The sequence below is a fragment of the Peromyscus maniculatus genome, chromosome 4 (genome assembly GCF_049852395.1).
Source record: "Peromyscus maniculatus bairdii isolate BWxNUB_F1_BW_parent chromosome 4, HU_Pman_BW_mat_3.1, whole genome shotgun sequence".
NCBI lineage: Eukaryota > Metazoa > Chordata > Mammalia > Rodentia > Cricetidae > Peromyscus > Peromyscus maniculatus.
In genome coordinates this window covers 37,632,006-37,653,886 of record NC_134855.1, presented here as the reverse complement: position 1 = coordinate 37,653,886, position 21,881 = coordinate 37,632,006, and the positions used below count along the sequence as shown (strand labels likewise).

General features: G+C 49.3%; 1 protein-coding gene across 11 annotated transcripts in view; it reads right to left on the bottom strand.

Annotated features, from left to right (window-relative positions):
• The window catches only part of Tanc1 (tetratricopeptide repeat, ankyrin repeat and coiled-coil containing 1), a 229,343-nt gene that overhangs the window by 35,240 nt on the left and 172,222 nt on the right, over positions 1-21,881 (bottom strand). For 9 of the 11 annotated variants that reach the window (XM_016003138.3, XM_076568508.1, XM_076568511.1 and 6 more), the window contains 8 exons: positions 20,045-20,167; positions 19,080-19,361; positions 17,730-17,881; positions 15,220-15,451; positions 13,465-13,631; positions 11,372-11,979; positions 5,425-5,533; positions 4,521-4,643 (listed from right to left, as the gene is read on the bottom strand). In XM_016003138.3, coding sequence (XP_015858624.1) covers positions 4,521-4,643; positions 5,425-5,533; positions 11,372-11,979; positions 13,465-13,631; positions 15,220-15,451; positions 17,730-17,881; positions 19,080-19,361; positions 20,045-20,167 — 1,796 coding nt within the window. The remainder of the gene's footprint in view (positions 1-4,520; positions 4,644-5,424; positions 5,534-11,371; positions 11,980-13,464; positions 13,632-15,219; positions 15,452-17,729; positions 17,882-19,079; positions 19,362-20,044; positions 20,168-21,881) is intronic. The other 2 variants (XM_006984643.4, XM_076568510.1) reach the window with 1 other exon arrangement.

Here is a 21,881-nt window from a genome sequence, read left to right as displayed (position 1 = left end):
GCTCCCTGCACTGGACACTGGTTCTAAACCGGAAGTGCACAGAGAAGAGATGCAGGAAAAGGATCCTCCGTAGTCGGGGATCGTACACACACAGGGTCTTTCTCATCACTGGGACCAATACCCATCCACAAAGAAAGGTAGGTCACACACTTGTCAGGAGGCCCCACCAGGTCATCTGGCCACCTGACCATCTGTCCGGCTGTTTATCCCATCAGAAGGACAATTATCATTGGGTAGTCAGACCCAGGTCCACACCAACCCAGCCTCCCAGTCAGTGAGCCCTTAGAGGTGTGTGTGTGTGTGTGTGTGTGTGTGTGTGTGTGTGTGTGTGTGTGTGTGTGTGTGTGTGTAAAACACAAGGAAAAGACACTCAGAAATGTGAGAATCTAGCAAATAAGTTGACTGATTCCTACAACAGTTAAACAGGTTCGATATCCCTAAAACACCACCTGACTCAAATACAATTCAAGGGTATTTTAAAACTGTTAAGTTTAAATAAAAGCAAAAATGAAAAAAAAAGTCCTTCTGAATAACTGTGATCAGTATGGAAAAACCAGCATTAAACTGAAGAGCTACTTGGGGTTTTATAGAGGCCTCAGAAATCAGAAATCTGGAACAAGACGCAGGGACATAAATACAGACTGCTGAGGCCTACCACAGGACAGGCAGGAATGATGACTTTGCTGGCCAACAACCACGTTCCCATCAGCCCCACCCTTTCCTGAGACACACGAGCCTGAGGGAGAAAGGTGATTGGGTAAGTGGTCTGAATTAAGTGACTCAAAATGTTCTTCACGTTTTCAGGGTTCCAGGTTCCTCTAGGGAATGAACAGTGTCACCCCATTCGGCTCAGCATGGTCCCTTTGCCAACCCTGGTGCAGGAGTGCATGCAGCCCTGTGATGCAGACCTGCCAAGACTCCCCCGCCAACCCCCCGCCCCCCGCCCCAAGACAGGGTTTCTTTGTGTAGCTTTGGTACCTATCCTGGATCTTGCTCTGTAGACCAGGCTGGCCTCGAACTCACAGAGATCCGCCTGGCTCTGCCTCCCGAGTGCTGGGATTAAAGGTGTGCACCACCACCGCCCGGCCTGACAAGACTCTTGGAGGGTATGTGTTCAGGGGCAGAGGCTTTCTCACCCATTCACACTTCATCAGCTTTGCTGAAACACATTGCTTTTTTGCTGCATTGCTGTGTGTATTTTTAACCACTTAAAACCCCACCAGTCTGTAGTTCTTCACCCATCGTTCTTAACCATGTGGAAGTCACCCAGAGCTTCAAAATTCCAGTGCCTGGACCCTAGGCTGGAGATTCTGACTTTACTGGGGCTGGACTTGGCAAGCAGGGCTGTAAACACATCAGGTGACAGATGCACCTGCAGACACACTGTGGTAGACTGATAATCAGGTGTCCTTCCATCCTTCTGCACCCCAAACCTCTGCTCCCAGCTGAAAAATGGGAACAAAAGCACCCATTCCCTAGGTGGCTGCAAAGATTAAAAGTGAATGCCAAAAATAACAACACCTTCCCCCAGGGAGAGAGGGAATCACAGGAAGGAGGGTGAGCAGAGTTGGGGGGGGGGGAAGAGAGAGAGACTGACTTAGCACTACACTCAGTATTTCAAAAGTACTAAATAAATATTAGCAGCTTCTGTTACCATCACCTTGTCCTGTCTTCAGAGTGAGGTCCCTGGAGGCCCATCTCCTGCCCACCTAGACGAGCCACAGCACAGAAGAGCAGGATGGAGGGCCTTACATGAGTCACAGCCACCATCTCAAAGTTCCCAGGTGCCCAAAGGCCTGGTGCTGTCACAGTTTCCAGAGCCACAGGGAGCAGCAATAAAAACAGCTCACCTGGGCACACAGAACATGCCAGGCACTTTCCCAAGAGCGTTCCCTGCCAGCTTGCTCATCACTGGGAGGTGGTGTTTTGCCGGCTCCATTTCGGAGGTGAGGACTCAGGGGCTGGGAGTGGGTAGGGCAAAGGTAGCTCAGGGCACAAAGCTAATTGCTGCCACAGAGCGTTCTTGCCCATCTGCAGGAGCTCTCTTTAGCTCACACTTGAAAGTGGCAATACCACCTAGCAACGTAGAGAAAGACAGAAGGGTCATGCAGCGCCACTGACCACAGGGGCCCTGGAGAAGTGCCAACCAGCTCATAGGAGAGGCTTCCAGAAGCGGGGGCCATTCTGTGTCCTGCTAGATTGTCATGCAGAGTGCAACTGACTGCCTGAGCCCAGCCAAGCCCCTGCCTCTTTCCCGGGCTTCTCTCCTTTCAGCAAAGCATCAGCAGCCAAATGCTCGACATGCGGGGGCTGGCACCAGCCAAAAGACAACATTGGAGCAAAGAAGCGGCTGGGCAGGACCGCAGTGGGCCATGCGGGGACAGGCTGGCATGACCCCGGCCCAGTAACGGAGGCCACAGGGCTAGCAATCAGCAGCACACTCCCAAAATTACCAAGCGCTCCTTTCAGAGCAAGTCATTTGAATTTGCCAAAGTGGCAAACTGCAATTATTTTCAAAATGACATTCATTCCTGTATGACAACAGTTAATACTCTCTAAAAACAGTTCCTTAATTGCATGCATAATTTTAAATTACTGTAATTTGTTCAATATTCTGTGAAAACCCTGTTCTCCCTCATCAAAGACAAAACAGGAAGATAATGGAAGGACTTAAGATTCCAGAGACAAGTTACATGAATTTGGGGATGGTACAGAGGTAGGTACCATGGGAATTTTAGAAAACAAAGTCCAAACGAACAAAGCCAACTCGCCAGTACCTTAAGAGGAAGGCGGATAGATAGCCTGGAGAGCGAAGCCTCGCAATCTGCTGTCTTTAAAACCCACGTTCAGGAGAGTTTGACATTTACCATTCATTCCTCGCCACACTTACAGCCTATTGCAGTTAATATCTATGCCCATACATTTGTTAAAGTAGCGTGAACAGATACTGCCAGCTGACTCCTCCTTTTCTTCTTTTATAATTTATTAATTCTATGGAGAAGTCAAAAGCTGTGATGCTACAGTCAGAAAGATGACCAATGTGATAGTAACCTAAACTCAAATTTTTATAAACTCTAAGTGGAAAAAAATTCACAACACAGCGATCTTTCTGTGACAGCTAAATTTAGAGCTATCCACTTTTGGAAAAACTCCATCTGGAAAGCCAGCGTTACCTGGGACAAGGGACAGCAGTATGGACTGCTTCCCCTGCATTACAGAACCGGCTTCCTGCCCACCCACTTGTGAAAACCTGCATGCAAGGCTCAGTCAGGACAAAAGCACTGAAAGCTAGGGGGAGAGGGGTCCGCAGGGGGTCCCCAGCAGCATGATTCTACTTCAGTGTGAAGGTCCCCAGAAAGGGGTGAGTCAAGCCGAAGACCTACAGCGGGGAGTGAGGATGTCACTGGGACACAGGTGGCATTTTTCATCGTTGCAAACACTGTCTGTATCCACACTCTGCTCTACACCAAGGTCCTACACTGGCCAGCAGGGCCCTGGTCATCTCCACAGGCTCAGCCACAGCTAGATCCTCCCTGACACCCACAGTCCTCGGCATGGGATAACCTCATTCTTCAACAGGGACAGGAAGGAAGAAGGCAGAGCCCCTCGAACCAATGGGAAGGCTCCACAGTGCGGACTCCAGAGCCACGGCCAAGGGAAGTAGTCTGAGGGTACAGTGAGGGAGGTGGGGAGACCAGGTACTAAAGGGCCCGGGAGTGCTCCCCACGTCTCCATTTCTGAGGTGAAGGGGATGCCAGGTGCCTGAAAACTGAGTCAGGCCTTGCTTCCTCTTTCACCGACGGCCAGGTTGGGTTTCCTTTGGCTTTACTAAGATGGCGCAGGTGCAATTATCACTTCGTAGTGACTCAGAGTGAAGACTCAGTCCACTGGGAAGGAACCCCGGAGTCTGAGCAGCAAGACATGTCAGGACCTGGGGCTGGACTCTTCTGTGTGGCCTTAACCAGAGAGCCGGACTAAGGCATGATTTTGATTCTAAGACTGTGTTATAGAATCTGCACATGGGGGAGGAAAATCTATCTGCAAAATTACAGCAAGAACAGCATGATGGGAAAGCCACTGACCACAGAGCAAAAACGTTCTCAGCTCAGTGTACACCCAACCTACTACTCTTCCCATTGCCAGAAGGGTGTGCGTCCCTGAAACCTGCAGGCAGCTTCCTGTGGCCCACTGTTTTGTGTCATCCAATGCTTAGTTTTGTACGACCCATGAAGAGCTGGGTTGCTACAGTAGTTCGGGACACTCAAGATTCAGTTTCCCTGCCAAGCTCTCTGACCTTTGCTTCCCTTTGTGAACCACCTCCTGACCACATCCTCTCTGAAATGGTCACTGTGTGCCAACACAGTGGCTCCATCTACCCTATCTCCCTCTAGGGAGAAGGCTGTGATGAGCATGTATGTGGGGGAGACATCACCAGGAGCTCCCCTGCCCTCCCTGGAGCCTCAGCTGGCAGGACTGGTAGAGGAGGAAATGGCCAGGCTCCCCTGCAGAAAGCGGCTCACCTTCACATTGGGAGTATAGAGATTCCTGAGAGAGGCCAGGGCAGCAGACAGCCCCTCCGTGCTGTAGCCGATCCACAGAGCCTGCAGATGGCTTGACGAGACGCCAGTCTTCTTACTGAGGCCCTGGAAAGAACCAAAGAGACGCCTGTGAGTGCCTCCTCCCAGCTGCCCATCAGTTTGAAAGAGAGTCTGCCCAACAGAGGTGTGCTGTGCAGTGTCTTATACAAAAGAACCCCTTGGCCGGGGAGCACAGCTCAGGGCCCTGTGAACGATATGCACAGCAGAGAGAGAGAGAGAGAGACTCGGAGCAAGCTTCCTTCTGCAGAAGGAGATCAGAAGATAGTAAGTGATAAAGGATCCATGACTCCTAATGAATAAAGGGGTCTAGGCAGTAAAGGCTGGTGGCATTATTTATTTATTTTGTTTTGGTTTTCCGAGACCAGGTTTCTCTGTGTAGCTTTGTGCCTTTCCTGGAACTCACTCTGTAGTCCAGGCTGGCCTCGAACTCACAGAGATCCGCCTGGCTCTGCCTCCCAAGTGCTGGGATTAAAGGCGTGTGCCACCATGGCTTGGCGCTGGTGGCATTATAAGAAGAGGCAAGCTCAGTGCTGTGTCTCCCCATAGAGAATATTCTCACCACTGGATCTTGGTACTTAGCAAGGAAACAAAACTTCAGACCTGATCACGGCTCTAGACAGACCTGACTAGACAGGAAATCCAGGGGGAAGAGGTACACAGCAAACTTCCCTTTGGGAAGCAAGCAGGGTCAGAGAACCAGGCGGTATGAAATGATACAGGCCATGGAACTCAAGTTCTTCGATTAGTAATGACACACCAGGGAATGAACGAAGGGCCCACAGGCCTGCCTAAAATCTTCAGGCCACAGAATTCACTCACACCTCACCTTGAAAATGTGTGCCTTCAGGATGTGGTGGCCAAGCTCCATGGTCTGCTGGCGGTTCAGCTTGCTTTCCTGTCGAGAGAACATGAACGCCAGCAGAGCGTGTCCATTCCTAGGGCAAGAAATCCAAAGGCTCATGACAAAATCCCATCACACCACAGGCCCTCAGATGAGGACACCACACTGTCTCTGAACTGTCATCCGTGGGCATCAGCATGAGTACATGGAACATTCATGCTGCCCGCTATTTACAAAGACGGCAATTGATGTTTATTCTGCAGTCATTTGTAAGGTTTTTCCTGGGGTTCCCTATCTCTGTAGAGTGAGCACCTTGGTGCCTGGATCTCCAGAACCACCACTGCCTGCTCATCACCACCACTCCCCCATCACCTGGAGTTTTGGTCAAGCTTGTCACAAAAAACGCAAACTTCACGACACCAAGGGTCTTGACTAAGTCACAGCTGTAGTCACAATGCCTAACACGGTGCCTAATGGTAAGTACACAAGCAAGTGCTTACTGGATGGACGAACATGAGGACTGGTGGTACATAATCCTCACTGCCCTCAGCCCCCACCCCATCCCCATCATCATTCTGGGGCACAACTGGCAAAAGACAGGCCTGGCCTTACAAGGGGAAGGGGAGAAAAGCCAGGCCCCGCATAGCAATAGCTCTTGAGGAGCAGAGCCTAGAAGACTAGGTGGAACCCACGCGCTTCAGACTCACACAGACCTGCCTGCCTTTGCCTCCTGAGTACAGGGTAAAGGCGTGTGTCCACACCCAGTTTGTAAGAGGCTGCAAAATCAGCAGGTTTCTAAACACTGGTAACAAACTTTCTGAGAAAGAAATCCATTCATGGTAAGGAGGTGAGAGACCTCTGCAGTGAAAATTAAAAACCACTGAAGAAACTGAAGCCACTAGAAAATGGGATCTCCTAGGTTCTTAGATGGGCAATAATATACCACTGTTTAAATGGCCAGATTATGGAAAGTCATCTATAGAGTTAATCCCTACCAACACCAATGACATCCTGACACTACTAGAGAAAGTTCCTGTGGAAGTGCAGAGAGCTGGGAGATCCCAATGCAATCCTGAGTAAAAAGAGCAACACTGCAGGCACAATATGGGATTGGAAAATACATTAGAGAACCATAGTAACAAAAACCACGATGACAGACAGTGGAATAAAAATACCAACTACTTGCCAGGCGGTGGTGGCGCACACCTTTAATCCCAGCACTCGGGAGGCAGAGGCAGGCGGATCTCTGTGAGTTCGAGGCCAGCCTGGTCTACAGAGGCCCTAGAAATAAACACTTGTGACTACAGCCACCTGATTTTCCACAAGGTACCCAAAATACATGCTCAAGAAAAGGCAGATTCTTTAGCAAACGATGATGGGAAAACATCCACATGTTAAGAAATGAGAACATAGGTGCATCTCTGACCCCCGCACGAAAGTTAATGAAAATGGACCAGAGACCAACGTAAGATCTGACATGTGAAACTACTAAGAAAAACACTTCAAGAGACAGACACAGGCAATGACTCTCTGAATCAGAGTCCACTGTCTCAGGAAACAGCAACAGGCAGTCACAAACAGGACTGGGCGGAAAAGAGTCGGTGCTGTGAAGGAAATAGTCCACAGTGGGAACAGACAGCCCGCAGCACAGGATCTCGGCCAGCTACTCATCCAAGAGAAAATTAACATCCAGAACAAATCAAGATCTCAAAAAACGCTCACTGCAAAAGAACAAGGATTCCAATCAGCAAATGCTGATTGGGTTGAGAAGTGTGAATGCACACTTCTCAAAAGAAGTATAAGCAGCCAAACAGTTTCAAAAACAGGTTCATTTTTTAGCCACTAGAGAAATTCAAATAAAAATATACCGAGACTCTATCTCATGTCAGTTAAAACAGCTAACATCAAGGAAACACAGCTGATAATAAGGCTTGCTTGGGATAATGCTTGCCTAGGATGCATGAAAATCCCGGGTTCAATCCCCAGCAATGCAGAAGGGGTGGAGCATTGCACATCTGTAATCCTGGTACTTAGATGGTTAAGGGGGATCTGAAATCAAGGGTATTCTTGGTGTATAATGCATTCAAGGCCTGCTGCTGACCTAGGATAGACGAGACCCTGTCTCAAACAAAACAGCAATAATAAAATAAATGCTGGCCAAGAGAAGAACCCTTACACACTTTTGAGGAGAAGGAAAGCAGTATGTTCCTCTAAAAAACACAATCACTCCTCTGTGTGTACCTTTGGGAATCAAAGTCAGCATACAATGGATAAACATGCATTTACCACCACGCCTTTCATAATAGCTAAGTTATGGCATCAGCCTATATAAGCTGCTAGCTAACTCAAGAACGAAGATGCATGGTGGGCAATATATACAGTGGAGCAGTGCCCAGCCACAGAGGAGAATGAAATCATGTAATCTATAGGGAAGCGGATGGAACTGGAGCTCACTGTGTTAAGTGAAATAAGCCTGACTCAGAAGGACAAGTGTGTTATATTTTCTGTCACATGTGGAGTCTAGAAGAAAACAGAGGCAGAAGGGGGAAAGGGAGGGTGAGACTGGGTAGTGGGAGGGCTGCCTATGATCAAAATGTGTTAAATGCACGTAAGAAAGCATACAATGAAACCAATACTCTGTATAATCAATGTATGCTAAAACTTGTAAATTACACAGTTACAGATGGCCCCGGTGTGGCTACAAGGGCAGACTTCAGTGGCCAGCCCAAGGGTTTTCGGGGCTCTCAGCAAAGCCCATGGCTTCCCACCTGTCTGCAGTCTGGTCACTCATTCTGTTTCTGTGCACCCCCATGCTACCCTCCTATGGCTGGCCTTCCCCAGTCGTTCACGCTCCATGGGCTCCACTTTAGATCCGGAAACAGAACTGAGCTATTTCCTTTACCCACATGACCTTGTGAGTCACTTGCGTTATAACGCCCTATCTGTTTACGCGAGGCAGTGGCCTGATTTGCCCAAGACCTAATGGCTAGTAATTGAGTGGACATTCTACCAGACTCAAGAGCTTCAACTTGGGGAGAACAATACTGTGTACCTCCCTTCAGGAGCTCTCAGCAACTGGAGGAGACACATATAACTGTAATGAAATTCAGCCAGAAAAGCAAAGAAGAGATACTGTGGAAGGAGGTGGGAAGCAGCCCTAAAGAAACAATCTGACTTTGCATTCCGGTTCCCCTTCCCCGTGGATTACACTGTCTCAGTGGTGTTCCCAACAAGACCTCAGTTTCCTGCATTACTAAAACCAAACTGCTCTGTGCCTCCTTGCAACCCAGTGGAAGGCATCTCCAAGGATGCAGAATTCTGTTCTAATAGGCTCCTCCAAATCCTCACTTCCCTTAACCTCTGCTGGGAACGCTAACCTTCCCTGCAACTCTCCTCCACCTCCAGAAGCCCAGAATGCTTCTCTCTCTCCGTGTCAAGCACCCTCACCAAGTCACACCACAGCCGCCATTAGTGATGTTCAATCTTCAACTACTAACTTCTCCAGTGGCCACACAAGATCTGCCCCCCTGGAGAGAGGTTCCCCACAGGCTCAAATTGTTCGAAATCAAAGCCATCTCGGATCTGAGAAGACCTGATCCATTGCTCACACCTGTCTACCCCCTTCTCCCTCAGCTGGCACAGTAGCCACCATACTCTCTGCCCCCCCACTCTGCCCACAGACACTCTATCCTCCAGAGATGGCACAAAGAGGCCATCTCTAGCATATTCCTCTGCTGGCTCCTCCCAGTCCTCCACACCACAAGAGCTCCAGGCAAATAGATTGCTTTCCACCAGCACGTATGTGCGTGCGTGCGTGCATGCGTGTGTGCCCTGTGCTGTTTCTGAGGCTCCCCTGTCTACAGGAGTGTCTTCTTCTGATAGCATCCTGTATCCCTTTGTTCCTCAGGCCAATCACATGGAGAAAATAGCAGAGATGGTTCTAGATCGTGAGTCCTTGTGAAAGGTTAACGAGCCGATGAATCCAGGCTATGGCTGGGGGAGTCTAGCATCACACAGAGATTTCAAGTTGTATCTCTCCTTTGAGAAGTGTTAACCACAACCTTCGAGGTTTCTTTGCAAAATGAAAATAAAAACAGAAAACACAAGAACAAAAAGAACAAAGCAAAAGGCAGGACAGTCCTTGACTTCAAAATTTCCTACCAAAATGTACGCTAGGTATCAGAACATCGTGGTAATGGCGTACAACCACACACTCTAGAACACAACAGAGACTCTGGAAGTGAATTCACCTTCTTACACCCAACTGATTTTCAACAAAGGTCATACTAACATGCCCCAAGGAAAGGACTCTTTTCAGTTAAGCAGGAGAGTAAAACTGAACAGATCTCTCACCACTTAAAACAATGGCTCAAAAGTAAAGACTTAAACATAAGACTAAGAAGTATGGGCTAGAAGGAAAATAGGAAATACTTCAAGCCGTTAGCATGGACAGGACTGTCCTGAAGACGACCTCGGACGCACCGGAAACAAAAGCAAGGCAAGTAAGGTGGATTTAACCACAATGGTGCAGGGACAGCCTACAAAACGGGAAAGGATTTGCAAACGCCTCTGACAAGGGGTTGGTTGCCAGCCTCAGGTCCCGGTGACCGCTGTCTGCCTGTGGTTTCTGTTCCTGCAGCAGCTGCCATACTCGGCTCTGCCCTGTGCTGGACTGCCACGGTTCAAAATGCAGCAAGGGTCAACAATGACCACAGCCCAGCTACTCCCTCCTCTGACACCAGCAGTCTACATCCCGTGAGTCTCCTGATGCGCCTCTGTCTCTACAAAGTCAACTGCATCTGATCTTCCTCAAAAAATGTGCTTTCCCTGAAAATCCCTAACTTGGTGAGCGATGTCACAGCACACTCTGGTAACTTGGTTTTGGTAGCCAACCTGGGGTCCTAAACCAGGTTTGAAAGAGAGTAAAACCTGAGTCCAGCATCACCTAAGAAAACAGCCATAGCACTGAGCAGCACTAGACCTATCGGCATACACCAGGAGGGTTGTGGTTATGTGACTCCAAGGTACTCGCTGGCCTCTTCATTTCGAGGCCCAGGCATCCAACCCAGTGCCCAGTAGCTCTGAGGAGACAATCCAGCAGCTTGCCAGCCTGTCACTAGAGTAGGAGGCGATCCTGACTCAGAGAACAGCTGCCCAAGAATGCAAAGACAGAAATGCTGGACAGAAAGAGGGCTTGAGAGTGGCCGTGTCCAAAGGCCCTTGGAGTCTTCCGTTCCTGACCTCTCAGCCTGTTTTGCACTAGGTGATGGCTGGTAAGCAGGCAGGCAGAGGTAGGCAGGCAGGAGAGCAGGCAGGAGGGCAGGCAGGCAGGCAGGCAGGCAGGCGGGCAGGCGGGCAGGCGGGCGGGCGGGCGGGCGGGCGGGCGGGCAGGCAGGCAGGAGGGCAGGAGGGCAGGAGGGCAGGCAGGCAGGCAGGCAAGCTTGTCTCCCCAGCCTCCCGTGGTTTGAGTTCTGCAAGAACTGCATCCCGCGCTGGCCTTGTCTGTAGGGGACAGCTAAGTTGGATTATAGGGCACCCTCTGTCCCCCACACTTGTGCTCCCTGGGATGAGGTACTATAGAGCCAAGGGTGGTCAGACAATGGCAAAGGATCCAGGACGGACCCCGGCCACGGGCAAACATTCTCCATGAGCTCGCTGTTCCCTAAAGCAGAGACACACTTCCCGTGTATGACCTGCCATGCCGGTGGGTGGAGTCACACTTAGCAGCTAGGAAATGCCACCCTGGCACCGCTCAGCTTCCCCTGCACCCAGATACACTAGAAACCCAGCAACCAAAGGAGGGAAGCTTTTGTAAAAAGGTATGAAATTTTTTTTTCACTCTCTCCTGACCAAAACGGGGACGCAAACAGCAAAACCGCACGGTACTCGGTACTCCAATTCCTCTGGGCGCCAACGGCAGCGCCTCCCGTACCTGGGCTCACACAGGAAGGCTGTGCTCTCGCCATCCGCTCTCCACACCAGCCACTCCCGGAAGGACGGGTGGCAGAACATCCGTGTTTTGTCTCTCCTCTTAATGAGGAAGCAGGAGAGGGCCTCCATCCTCTGCTGGAAGTCCTCCCAGCCCTGCTCGCCTTGGATGTGGCCGGCATTGATCGCCTGGAATATCTGCTCATCCGTCATGGGGTGGAGGGACGCCAGGGCCACGTTCAAAATGGGGAGGGCCCTGTCGAAGGCGGACTGGGTCATGAACTTCATGTTGCACTGAAGCAGGTAGAGCTCGGAGAGAGACACGGGCACCACCTTGTAGCTGGCGCTCTTGATGACCAGGTGTCCCCGCTGGAAGAGGTCCAGCGTGAGCTTGAGGTACAAGTAGGAACCGAGGCTGCGCAGCACCAGGTGGCTGCTGACTTTGCCGATGAGGGCGGCGTCGGCCTTGCCATTCAGGGAGATGTTGCTGAGGATGTCCTGGCTGCTCTGGACCCTGTGCTGGACATAGGCGTGCAGGTCGCTGTGAATGTCTTTGTTGTCCGGAAAGTCATCTAAGGAAAGCCTGACAAAGGGCAGTGCGCTGATGATTTCCTGGGAGAAAACAAAAGCCCACAGTGTCACCTCACAGAGCTTCCTTTTTCCCGCTTTAAACCAGGTTCGCTCGTTCTCTTTCAAGGAGGATTTTCGTGGATTAGAGGGACTCGTTGTTTTGTATTAAAACATGTAATAGGATAAGGTACAGATAAAAAAGCTTATGTGAAAGAAATCCTGATGCGAGATAGGATCGGCAAAGGCTTTCCCAAAGCCCTCATCGAGGACTCTGAGCCAAAGGAGCAGAGAGAGGGGCCCAAGTAGACAGCAGCAATCAGGCCACTCCAACAGGGGGGCAGCAGGGCGGCGAGACCCCGCGGGTGACCCAATACCCATAATCCCCGAGCGGCTGGCTCTAAAACAAGGGTAAACACAAACCACACTGCATGTCTATGAACACAGCCAGACTCTGGGATAAGAGGTACCCTCTTGGCATCAGATACCAGGGCTCTGTAACCCCACCAGGAAACATGACACTTCCGGTCCCACCTGTGTCCCCGGACAATGCACAACAAAAACCATTGCCTCTCCCAGTATGGCATGTTCTCATTTTTAAAGGATTTTAAGTAGATATTCTTTCAAAAAATTATTTTATAAACGTGAGTGTTTTGTCTGCATGTCCCCAGTACCTACGGCAAGGGTGTTGGATGCCTGGAATTAGTCAGGAGAGCTGTGGGCCACCATGCGGGTGCTGGGAGTCAAACCTGTGTCTTCTGAAAAGATTAGCCCGTGCTCTTAATCACCAAGCCATCTCTCCAGCCCCCGAGTGAACTGTTGGATGAATCCTAACTGCATGGTGTCATTAATTTTCCCGCTCTCTCATTTCAAACGGAAGCATAGCCCTAACCCCAAGAGCAGAGAGAAGAAAAATTCTAACTTCTCACTATTACTTCTGAAGCATGTGCTTTAAATGAAGTAACTACAAGAAGAAGGTAGAGGACAGTTTTTCCACTCTGCATGGAAGTTAACCAAGCCTCCGCACTCGGCCAGCAAAGGAACACAGGACCCAGGTCCAGTTTTAGCCTAGCTGCCCAATTATGCCTACTCAGGGAAACATGACTGAAAATGTACGGCTCAAAGGTGCATACAATTAAGCATGCCATTTAAATATAGGTTTAATTTCAGCTTTAATGAGAAAGAAAATTAGCATGATCACCCAGATCTACAAACTAAAACAAAGCATACCCACAATGAGCCGCCACAAAGGCCAGGAAACACTTTTAAAGTCCAGTACATCACGTGGCCGGGGACCTCAGCCAGTACACACCCCACTATGGTGAGCCAGGCTTAGACATGGGCGTTTCAGGACAGGGACAACTCACTGCTGATAGGATTCTTAGCTGACCCCTGAGAATCCTTGTTCTTACGGGACTCTCTGAAGTCTTGACATGGTTTTCAACTCAGTAGGTAAATGGGCTATAACACTAGGCCGGGATCACTTGGGATGTGGGAACTTGGAAAGAGAGGGGAGAAATCTTTTGTCACCTGAAAATTTGCTCTCACAGTCACGATCAACTTCAGCCAGGTGGGGAATTTAGGAATAATTTTCGTAATAAATGAAGACAGCGTATCTCCGTAATCAGGCTTATGAAACTCCGCTTCATTCAAGCCATCGATCAAAATGATGTACTCCTCTTCTGGAATTTTCTGCTCTAAAAGATGAAATTAATTTTTCCAAATTAAGAAATTATACATTTCTATAACATGGCACCACCCAGTGCATTTTAACACACAGCCCAAAGTGTTAGCAAAACCTACAAAGGTTTACATATGGCAGAAGACATGTTTTCAAAGAAGCATATTGTCTATTAAATTTGTAATGAAAAAACAGAGGACTGAGCCAAAAGAAAACCAAAGTCTTACAAAACAGTTTTTGGAAACATATTGCATTACAGACATTAGCGGAATCTCAATCATACACATGTAACAGCTAGTTCTGCGTAAGTCACCATCACCTGAGTAGCTTGCAGCCAAGAGAACTGACGTACCTAGAGCCTAAACCCGGAGCAGACACCAGGCCCTCGACTGGACTTCCTCAGTGGACTTCCTCAGGAATGAGGGCCCAGCCCTCCCCACACTGCCACCAGGGGCCATCTGGCCCGAATCACTCAGTGGTGACAGCCCAGCTTTACAGATGCCCCGAGTGGGTCCTGCACACAGCTGGGACAGCCTTCTGCTCGGAGCACAGAGCAAGCATGACACCACCATCTCAGGCCCCCTTTCTAGCATCTTCTAGCAGAAGACACTTTGTAGATGGGTGACCAGGAAAGGAGGGGGCAGAGGATGGAAACCTTAAAGACCAATGTCATTGGTACGCCCACCTAGAGACTATTCAGGGGCAAGGGGGTAAAGGAAGAAACAAATGGAAATGCCTAGAAACAGTATTAGATTTAGATTTTAATTCATCTGAGCAGGGGCTGGGGGGAAGAAAGGAGAACATGCTAGAGGATTCTCAACCATCTGCTGGTTCCCCTGCTGCCTGGGAGTGTGTCACCTAGTCTTTAGTGTGTGCATCACCTACATAGATTACAGTTATTAACCAGAATGTGCCTCCTGGAAATGTGAAGGGCTGTGAGGGTCAACAATGAAGACGTAAGTTCAGACAGCCCCCTGCCCGGCCTTTTAGCTTACAGACGGGAGACAACTTCCTACCAGGAAAAGGGAAGAGTGCAGTATCCCAGCGGCTGGAGAACTGGACAAGTCTAGGTTTCAAAGCTTACTAACTACTTGTAATTAGCATTAATCGTCCCATATATTTATCTTCCTAGCTTCCGGCCTCTGAAAGCCCAAGCTGTTTCCTGTTCTGTTTTGACTTCTTACCACTCCTAAAAGTCACTGCTCTTTGTGGAAGACCCTTCGGGAGGGGGAGTTTTAAAGCCCCGCTCTCAGTTACCATCCACGTCCACGCACTGCAGGCATTAACAAGCTCTCTTTGGCTTTGTTATCTGTCTACCCTTGGCTCATTTCATGGACCAAGTGTCACACCTCTGAAGGGCAGAAAGCCTCCTCTTTCCTCCATTACATGGCTTCCTTAGAACTGCTCAGGTGTCAATGTCTTCCACATCAGAGACATCCCATCGGGGACAATACCACGGAGGAGATACGTGGTGGCCCCCGATGTGTACTGACTCACCGATATCCTCTCCCCGCCACCCCAGGACTAAGCTGACCTCCCTCTTCTGAGGACCACTTGGGCATCAGTCTGTACTGGGAAGCAGCCCCGGGACTTCCGGTAGGTACCGTTTCTTAGGCTGGTAAGTGGCTCCAGCACGCCCCTCTTGAAGGCAGCCACGGGGTCCTGCACACACGAGCGGAGGCTCAGCATGCTCTGCAGCTGGGGCTCCTTGATCAGAAGGTCTCTGTAGGCGGCCAGCTGGTGGGACCGGCACAGCAGGGCTGCAACGCTGTGCACAAACTCGGGCACCAGGCACGTGTACGTGTTGTCAGCCTGGCAATAATGATAGGCCACCACCTACGGAGAAGCAGAGACATCAGCATCATCCCACCCCCGCCACAGCTCCCCTCCCAGGACTTCTATCAAGAACAGAACTCTGACGTTTCCCCCGAGATAAGACACTGTGCGTCTGTTCCCCGAGACGGGGTTCACCAACTAGCTTAATATTTATTCCTGTTCTTCACTGGCGTGATTTGCTAAGTTCTCAGCAGACCATTAACTGCAGCCACAAATCCACCTTGATTAACACAAAAATCAGCACAACTGTTCTCTGTATTGAATGTGGATTAGCAAAAGGCATTTGTAAAACCTAACGCCTCCTGGTCTGGCTTAGAGCACCTCCAAGCAAGCCCTGTTCCCAACACCGCCATCTGCGCCGCATTTCTGTTCTCTAGATCAGTAGCACCTCGGGGGGGGGGGGGGGGGGGACCCTTGGCTCATCCAAAAAGCACAGGATCAAGTTGGTGGCTGTGAACCCAAGCTGCAAAGTCACAGCGGCGTCTCCCTCCTGGCAGGGATGGCTCTCGCCCCCTCCCCACATCCTCACTTCTTCATGGGATGCTACGGAGACATGCAAAACAGCCAGCCAAGAAGTTACCGGCGATCTGCTTATCATGTGAAGGGGTGCAAGGGGAGACAGGGAAGAGCTGCCTACAGCCTGCCAGGCTGAGGGGTTCCCTTCCTTAGGGCAGAGTCGCAGAAGCAGGCTGTCTGTGAGATACCTCCTCCACATCAGCCCAAAGCGCCAGTGACAGAGCCCTTGGGAACAAGAGGGATGCTTTACAAAAGTGAAAACCACACCACTTTGCAAAGGAGGATGAAAGCAAGCATGCGTGTGTGCGGTGAGGAAGGTGTACAGTGCACTGGGCTTTCTGGAGGGGTCTGAGTCCCCACCATGCTACATGGTCCCGCAGTTCCTCCAGTAGGAGGCCACAGACCACTGGCTCCGTGGATGCGGGGTAAACCGTGTCAAGATGACAATACAGTTCAAGACCGTGCACGGGATCCCACGACGGCAGACTTGGCAAGAGGCAAGAGTACATACAATGCAGCTTTTCTTAGGGCGACACAGAACAGCCATGACTTCCAATTTAGATGAAATCTATCATGAGCCCTTAGGCTGAAGCTCACTGCCTTTCAACTCCTACACAAACACACATTAGCGCGAACCTACATGAGGACCCCCCCCCCCCCAAACCTGTGCAAACCATTAGCAAGACAGCCAATACCAGAGTCTTGCACAATGTTTCACCAAAGCATCTTGGTAACCCAGAGCAGGCCATGAAATCCATCTGGAACCACGGGTAGTTTTTAAAATTTGAATAAAGTTAATTTAAACCACAGGACATGCTTTAGGACATATGCTAACAGAGTTCAGTAACACCTTTGCTCTTGTGACCCGTGTGTGTGCACATTACAGTATGTCTCTTACTGTGGGCCACAATTAGAATGCTTGAAACCCCACCATAGTAAAGGCAGCTTTGAGACTGCTGTCCTTCGTCTCAGATCATCTCTCCAAGGCTAGAGGGCTGCTCTGAATCAGTGGTCATATGTGGGTTCACTGTGCCAGAAGCAGCCGCCTTCTCAGGGCCGGGTGGGGGGCAGTGAGCGTGGGAGTCCATCTGTACCACCTCACAGGGTGTCCTCTCGAGGTAGGCCTCATCACTGCCATCTCTGATGGCTTTCTGGCTTCGTCACCTCCCTCCACTGCTGCCCAAGGAGACGGAAGCGGCCCATCAAGGCAGGAAATGTGACTGCCTGCATGCAGGAAGGTGGCCTAGGAGCCAGTGTTAGACCCAGGGCAGAGGGAAGAGTTCAGAAAGCCCTTGACGATCAAGTGTTTAGAGAGAAAAAAAGTCAGCCAAAGTCCTTTTACAACCTCCTCAGAAGCTCCGACTGAAGGATGCAGAGACGCACAGGCCTCGGGCAACAGGGCCCAGGCAGAAGCAGTCTGGGCCGAGTTAAGAGCTTCTTTCTCATCTCCGCTCACACAGCGAATGAAAGGGTGTATGCTTGTCAGGATGGATGTGGGCTGAGTACACATGACTTCTGCTGCCTCAAGGAACTCTTTGAACTTGGTTCAGATGGATATAAATCCACTGCTGTTGTCTTTGGGATTTATTTGCATTAAAACCTCGTATTTGGAGTACTTAATCATACTTTATCAAAAGCTACACTCCTCCACTCCAGCTCCAAGCCTACAAACAGTTGTTTCTGTTTTAAATTCCCCTCTCAAACTCATTTTTCAATGCCAAACTCTCTATCTGGAAGACTCTCTGAAACAAGAGCAGGTTACCTTAGAAGCGAGGGATTTCACTGCGTCCTCTCTTGGTCTCTGGCTTTCAGCAGTCCCAGGCCCGGCAGGTGGTTTGGCCACACTGAGAGCACTTGTGGAAGAACTTGGCGAAAGTAATGGAGTGACAGGGAGGTCCTGGGTGGGATCTGATGCTGCGGAGAGAGCCACCCAGATGCAACATAAGCATGTGGCATCACGAGTGTGGAGTACGCTTCTGAATCAGTCCCAGACCAACTTGAATAGTAATGAGCAGACATGACTGGAAATGAGAGGTCTCAAATGAGCGCGCCAGCTCCCATGCTATCTCCTGCCCTGGAGGGCTGCATTCCTAATCATATTTCCTCTGGTTAAAAAAAAAAAAAAAAGCTGCAGGGCAGTGGTGGTGCATGCCTTTAACCCCAGCATCTGGGAGGCAGAAACAGGCAAATCTCTGAGTTTGAGGCCAGCCTGGTCTACAGAGTGAGTTCCAGGATGGCCAGGGCTACACAGAAAAACAAAACAAAAGTTGTTCCCATTTCAAGACATGATCTTTGTTAACAGGTTCACTGCCATGAAACAGTCAGGGAAGCCAGGCATGGTGGTGTGTGTCTGTATCTTGGGGTAGAGGCCGAGGCAAGAGGACCTCAAGCTCAAAGGTCGCCTGGGATGCAGACAGCCCTGGCCCACACGCTCTCGTAGGCACAGAGTAAGAAATCAAGTGTTTAGCTGTTCTGTCTCCTATTTAAGTTAGTCTTTTTAGTTTTGGTAAAGCCAGCATGGAAGAAAAGGCTGTGGTGAACAGGATACAAAAGAATTCTGCATAGGATAAAGGGAGGTAAAATAGGTGTACTCACACTCACAGACACACACATACACAGCAAAAAAGGGGGAAAAAAACCCAAAACCAAAACACATTAGACTTGGTTCTTCCAAGCACTTTAAGACCAAAACTGCACCAGGTCTCTCGATGAAAACCCTCTGTAGTAGTGCATGCATGCAAACCCCCTTTGTGGAGAGAAGACGACAAGGGTTCCAGGTTATCTTGTTCCACACAAGAAGGCTGGCACCAGTCCAGACTGTAACTAATATACCTTATAATGACAGGAGACCCTCTCTCTCCTTCCCCACTCAAAAAAAAAAAGTACCCAAAGAAAATAAGCAAAAAGCTACCCCCCCCCACACACACACAAACACACAACAATGGCTGGAAGTATTCAGACAGTTCACTTAACCTATGACCTTAGACCCCATGCAGCGGCTAGAACACCTTAAGGAAAACTGGTACTTCCCGTCTATTCAAACAGAGGCTCCCTCCATCTCTCTGTCTTCCATTAATATAATAAGCTAGACAAGTAGCAACCACGGCCATACTTTTGGGTGATGAACTGGGGCTGCTGGACGCAATCTGTCTCATGCGGCTTCCATGGCAGCTCAGTGCCACCAGCTTGGAGATAATGGCCGTCTTCCCGAATCCCACGTTGCCCACGACCACCGCTCCTCTGTTGTCTGCCAGTTCCGTGTTCCTCAAGCTTTCCTCTATCCGGTGAAAGAGCCAGTCCCTTCCCACGAACACAGAGTCGGTGGTGATGCTTGGCACTTCAAACAACAGAGGCTTCAACAAGATGTCCTGTGGCTTGTAGGGGGCAAACCGGGCTTCAAAAAAGCAGACAACGCGGTTATGGAGAGCACAGTTACTTAATATAAGAGGAAACAAAATGTCTAACTTGGTTCTGTAAATTCGTCTGTAATACTTTACTCATTATATCGTCCTGCCCCCCAAAGTCTCCCGTTACAATGACTCACTGGCCCTTTCACACTTCCAAGTAATTTTCAAGCACACAGAGGAAGCAAAGTGAACGCTCCCATCATGCCTGGCTGGTTTATCTGAAGGCATATGGAAGACGGCTTCTTCCACCCCTGCTCAGATAAAATGCAAACAGTTTCCCAGATTCGAGGGCACGGCCCTCATCTGGGTGCCATGGTGCTTTGCCCACAGGACAGGTAGATCCCTGACCACAACACAGCTGTGCATTACGGACAGCCACAGGATGTGGCTGATATGGCCTAAGGGACCAAACAATACTGATGGGCTGTGATGGCAACTATCTTATCACAGAATTATTTTTCCATTCTAGCAGTAATTTAATCACGTGCTTTAAGGAAGAAGCCGCATGTTCTTAATGCTGGATCCCAGCAGACCTTTAAGATACTACTTAAAAGAAGGGCACAAACACACTTCACACCACACTTCCAACACAGCCTGAAGGCTGGCTATCAGACATTCAGCGTTTAGTAGGCAAGCTTGTCGCTGCGACCCGGGATGCAAGGATAAATACCTTTAACTTCCTGTGTCCTACCTCCAGCCGTATTGTGCCAGGGCAACCTGATTGACGTCCGGAGAGGAGCATTTCTCTGCCCATCTAAATAACTCAGGTCTTCCAATTTGGTAGAACTTGTCGCTAGAGGAGGAAGTAAAACTGAGTTTAAGGCCACACCTAGACTACTGTACACTATAAATTACTAAGCAGTTCAGCTCCAACTTTCAAGAAAATTGACCTCAGGATAATTATTTGTGCTAGTTTATGTTTCCAGCATTATTTCTATCTTGAAAAAGTGAAACAATTAAACACTACTCATTTTTAATGTTACGTTGACCTGGTTGCCAGAATTGGCCATTATTCCTTGAAAGAAACCAACTTCACTATACATTTTTTTTAATGAAAAACAAAAAGGCAAACAAACTTGATACCCAGCATCACATGGCGGACTTGAGTACTCACTGCTAACACGTAGCATGAACTATTCTCTGCAGCTCTAGGAAGCCCTGCGCTGTTTGGAACTCTAACCCTCCTAATTAAATAAGCAGATTCTGCATGTACAATTCCACAGCACTTGGACAGGAAAAGCTAGCTCTTGGCAGTAAAAGTACAGTTTCTTAATCTTCAACTATGTATGTGTGCATGTATATAAAATACATATATGTATATGAAACCAGGCATAATGGTATACATCTATAATTTCAGTACTTGGGAGACAGAGGCAGGTGGATCACTATGAGTTCCTGGCCAGCCTGGTCTACATAGAGAGTTTCAGGCTAGGCAAGGCTACATACAGAAAGAAACCTTGTCTCAAAAAACAAAAACAAAACCCCAAATATATGTTTATATGTATGTCATTTATTTCTGACCAAGACAAAAAGGTTCACAACACATAGATACCTGTTAAAAGCATTAAAGGTCATTCACATGTAGGCCTAAGTAGTAACTATAGGAGGAGTTACATTCCATGGGGTAAGTCTTTGGAAGTGCTTAGCAGGACCAGGATGAAGGGTACAGAAGTCAAATTGGGCACTCAGTACTCTGAAAAACTCTCCCGGGCTGTTACCAGCATCTAGCTACCCGGAACATCATCTATCCTGAACCCTTTGTAGCTCCCTTCACCTTCCTATTCTTCTTCTTCTTTTTTTTTTTTTAAGTTCACATCTGTCTTTTAGGGTTTCTATTGCTGAAATGAAACACCATGACCAAATGGCAAGTTGGGGAGGAAAGGGTTTATCTGGCTTACACTTCAGCATTGCTGTTCATCACTGAAGGAAGTCAGGGCAGGAACTCAAACAGGGCAGGATCCCGGAGGCAGGAGCTGATGCAGAGGCCATGGGGGGGGGGGGGGGGACGGGGACGGGACCTGCTTACTGGCTTGCTCCTCATGACTTGCTCAACCTTCTTACAGAACCCAGGACCAGCAGCCCAGGGATGGCACCACCCACCATGGGCTGGGCCCTCCCCATTGATCACTAAATGAGAAAATGCCTTACAGCTGGATCTCATGGAGGCATTTCCTCAGCTGAAGCTTCCTCCTCTGATGACTCTAGCTTGTGTCCAACTGACACACAAACCACCCAGTCCAATATCACTCTCCACTCTTTCATTCCATAAGCACCAAAGGTTGAAAGCCTGACTCGGAGATGTCCAGTCTCCTTTTACACAGCCTCCAAGAACAGTCAAGCAAATGCTCCACCCACGGTCCCTCCCAGGGAGCAAACCCTGTTTCTGCATCTTACTGGAGTGCATCCACTGCCTAATCACATACTGCGCACATTCAAGTAACTGTTCTGCTCGTGGTCAAAAGCTATGTACATCTTCCACATTTGGAAGATTCGGCTACGCTGATACT